The following is a 3537-nucleotide window of genomic DNA, read 5'->3' as shown; positions in this document are numbered from 1 at the left end:
GAAAGAAAGAAAGAAAGAAAGAAAGAAAGAAAGAAAGAAAGAAAGAAAGAAATTTTACTAAGGCTGCACCCATAAAGTGAAAAGTGAGAATTTTATGCTTCTGCAGCTTCCAATTCCTCTACCTAGAAGCAATAAGCTAAACTAACAGGACAGCTTTGTTAAACCCAGACCACACCACAATGGAGTGATGTTGTAATATCCCATGGGTGCTGAAACTGGGTCAACTCTTATGCTCCAGACTTTGCTAAGCGAGAGGATCTTTGATGCATCCCCAAGGAAAAGTTTTTCGTTTTAACTTTCAAAGTCAACCATTATCAAAAATTTAGCTGCACAGACTGCAATGCCAAAAAGAATGAGTTGAGCTCATCTTTATATCAACTGGTATATCCCTTTGTCCCAGACACTGATCCAATCCAATCCTCAGATCCAATCTAGCTGAAGTCCGCAGCTGACGCACGTCGATGACGCAACGTAAGCATTGCACGTCACGTGACCTGCGCGTGATACGCAAAGCAAGCGACATCTTCATGCAATAAGRAGAACATGGCGCCGTACAAACAAACACGTAAAGAAATTACACGCGGCACTCAGTGCTTTGCTATAAACTGCAAAAACTATGACAATAAGGTCACAAGAGCAATGGGGATTACTTTTCACAGGTAAATAATACGCGCAACTAAAATCAATTATTTGAATTGTAAAACCGATGCTAAAAGCTTCGTTGTTTACATTTTGTCGATTATTGCTAATGATAGTGTCTCCTGCTGTTAAATTGGTAATGTGGATTTTCGATGAAAAACTGACCATTTAGACTGCGTGATAGTCCATGTATCATGACGTAGACTCGCTAATTATAAACTAAGAGCAATGGTTGAACTGCATGGTTCACCTAAACAACCCTTGTGACAAGACTTGTCAAAATGTCAGCTTGCCATGATGTCATGTTTTCTACAATCTTCTCCCAATGTGTGTCTTTCAGATTTCCAGACAAAAAGAAGAAAGAGAAACTGTACCGACTGTGGGCAACTGCTTGTCGGCGAGAGTCCGAGCCTTCATCAACTACCAGAATATGCAGCATTCATTTTGCACCAGAAGAAATCGTCCATAAAGAGAAAAGGGTTCGCCTTAATGAGGATGCAGTGCCTAAATACTTTGACTTGTCTGAAAATCTGCAGGTATGACATTGTTCATTATTTTGATAAGAACAAATTGTTCAACTTGATTGTCATTTAATACAGGACTTGCAACCAAATTGTTGATAAAGTTAAACATTAACAACAAAATGTAATATCTATCAATGGCTGACACATTTTAGCTTTGTTTGTTTTCCTGAAGAGCATGATTTATCATCTTATTTTTATTAATTGTTTGTGGGTTTGGGCCCGTGTTCAGTTTCTGTCACAATGATTTGCTTTACAGTATGAATGATAGCTGCAAGTTAGCTACAGAAGCTCAGTGAGCATGCAGCTTGTTTGCCTGTAACGTTACATTGCAGTTCTAACAGTGTGTTGTTACCAGGCTTTTAGGTAGATTTCTGAGGAGGGTGTTTCCCCCTCAAGTTTATGGTGAGACAAACTTTAATTTTCAGACAGACAGGGAGCAGATATTGTGGCACCAACCACTGCTGAAGCTGTAAAATCTCCATCTAGCGCACTGAGGGCATCTTTACACAGAAATAACTCCACAACACCCTTTTAGATAAAAGCCTTGTTGTTATTGCATGTTTAATACATTAGTTACGATAATATCTAAATAAACTGAAGTGAGTTTTAAATGTTTATGAGAACTGTTTCATATAAACAGGCATGGATTGTGCTGTTTTTTTTACGTAAACTGACTAAACTTTCATAGATAAATTTTCTTTTGATGCTTTAAGGTTTTACATAAAGTGCAGCAGTTTAAAACCTTAACAAAAGTTTTGACTTTCCAAATTTAATCCTAAGCAACTTTTTGTATCCCACATACAAAGAAATAACATTTGTTTCAGAGATTTGCAAGTATTAATACAACTTATTTAAGAAAATAAAATATAAAAAAACATGCCATATATTGCTATTCCTGTATTTTAACAACGACTTTAAGAACTAAACACTGTAGTTAACATTAATGTCATAGTTTGTATTTTGATCAGTAGTAGTAGTAGTAAAAGTAGTAGTAGTAAGGTTTTTTTATGTAGTTGAGATTAATAAGGCTGGGTAAAAAATAGATTTAGTCGTTCTTTGATCAGTTTCATTTAAATTTGGGAACATCGATTCCTAGGTGTATTAGATTGATTTTTCCCCATGGCGTCTTGTGTCTGATAAAGCTGAGGTGTGTTTCAATATTTTGTGTCACTCCTGGCTTGCTGCATGTTTACGTCCAGTTCAGTGCTAACGTTAGCTTCTGACAACAAGTTGTCTGGGTCCAAACAAAAGAAACTAAGGAATCACTAACATTACCAGACGATTCTCCTCGGGACATAAATATAACAGAGACCATGGCAACTTTTGTTTGCAAAGATTTGTTTGTACGCGGCAGCAGGAAACAAAGTCTTTGAGCGGCTCATTCAGCTCGAACCAAAACTACGATCTGTAAARGTCTGACTGAAACTGTTCTCCTCGGCATGAGTAAATTAGTAGTAGTAGTAAAATGTATTCATTTTTCATTAAAAAAAAACAAAACAAATAATATAAATCAAATAAAAATGAAAGGCAGCAGAAATAAGAAAAAGAGTCTCTTTGAAGAGCTACTCAATAAAATAAAATGAGATAGTCAGATGTTATCTTCAGTAGCTAAAACATTTGCATTCTATGATAATAAAGATATGCTCATCCAGTAGTATTTGTTCTAACATGCCTCATATTCTCACTGCAAAAGTGAGTGAGCAAASAGTATTTTATCTGGTAACAGGTATCGGTTGTGAAACTAGATGTAATAAAATAAATAACTTTTTCATGTGAAAACTGGTTGTTTAATAGAGCTGTCAGCCCCACCTTAAACGTGTTAGCCCAGTGGAAGGCACATCTGTGATCGTGTTCAGAAATGTTTGTCCAAAATCCTCATCTGGTAAAGATCCAGTTTGGATTGAAACATCAGTTTTTGAGTCATTTCTGCAACATGAAGCATGAGCGTTTATTTAAAGTCACCACCAACGCTAAAAATCCACAACTTTGTTGCATTTTTTTGTCCCACTAAATTTAAAAGCACCTAAATGAGAAAAGCTGTTCAGATCTACACGTAAAAAGCGAGCTACTTCTCTAGTTCAGATAATGAAAAGGGGGTGGAAATAAAATCGTAACTCATTCAAATGTTCTGCCTGCTTTAACTTCCAATCTTGTTGCATTTACTGTACCTTATAGGCTGTGCAGACCACCATTTAAATGCTATTGAAACAGGACACTGCGTGGCACTGCCACATGTGCCAGCATGTACAGTGGTTTGCAAAAGTATTCATACCCCTTGAACGTTTCCATATTTTGTCACATTACAACCACAAACGTAAATATATTTCACTGGAATTTAATGTGAAAGACCAACACAAAGTGGTATACAATTGTG

At 36.4% G+C, this 3537-nt stretch overlaps 1 protein-coding gene across 2 annotated transcripts in view; it reads left to right on the top strand.

Moving 5' to 3' along the window:
• The first annotated feature begins 518 nt into the window (after positions 1–518).
• apip (APAF1 interacting protein) overlaps positions 519–3537 on the top strand; it is a 16429-nt gene continuing 13410 nt past the window's right edge. For both annotated transcript variants that reach the window (XM_014032903.1, XM_014032901.1), the window contains exons 1-2: positions 519–659; positions 980–1175. In XM_014032903.1, the coding sequence (XP_013888357.1) occupies positions 544–659; positions 980–1175 (312 nt within the window). In that variant the 5' untranslated portion in view covers positions 519–543. The remainder of the gene's footprint in view (positions 660–979; positions 1176–3537) is intronic.

This window comes from Austrofundulus limnaeus, unplaced genomic scaffold (assembly GCF_001266775.1).
Source record: "Austrofundulus limnaeus strain Quisiro unplaced genomic scaffold, Austrofundulus_limnaeus-1.0 Scaffold1570, whole genome shotgun sequence".
Taxonomy (NCBI): Eukaryota; Metazoa; Chordata; class Actinopteri; order Cyprinodontiformes; family Rivulidae; genus Austrofundulus; species Austrofundulus limnaeus.
Note: the sequence above shows the minus strand (reverse complement) of the source record. Positions and strands in the feature narration are given on the sequence as shown.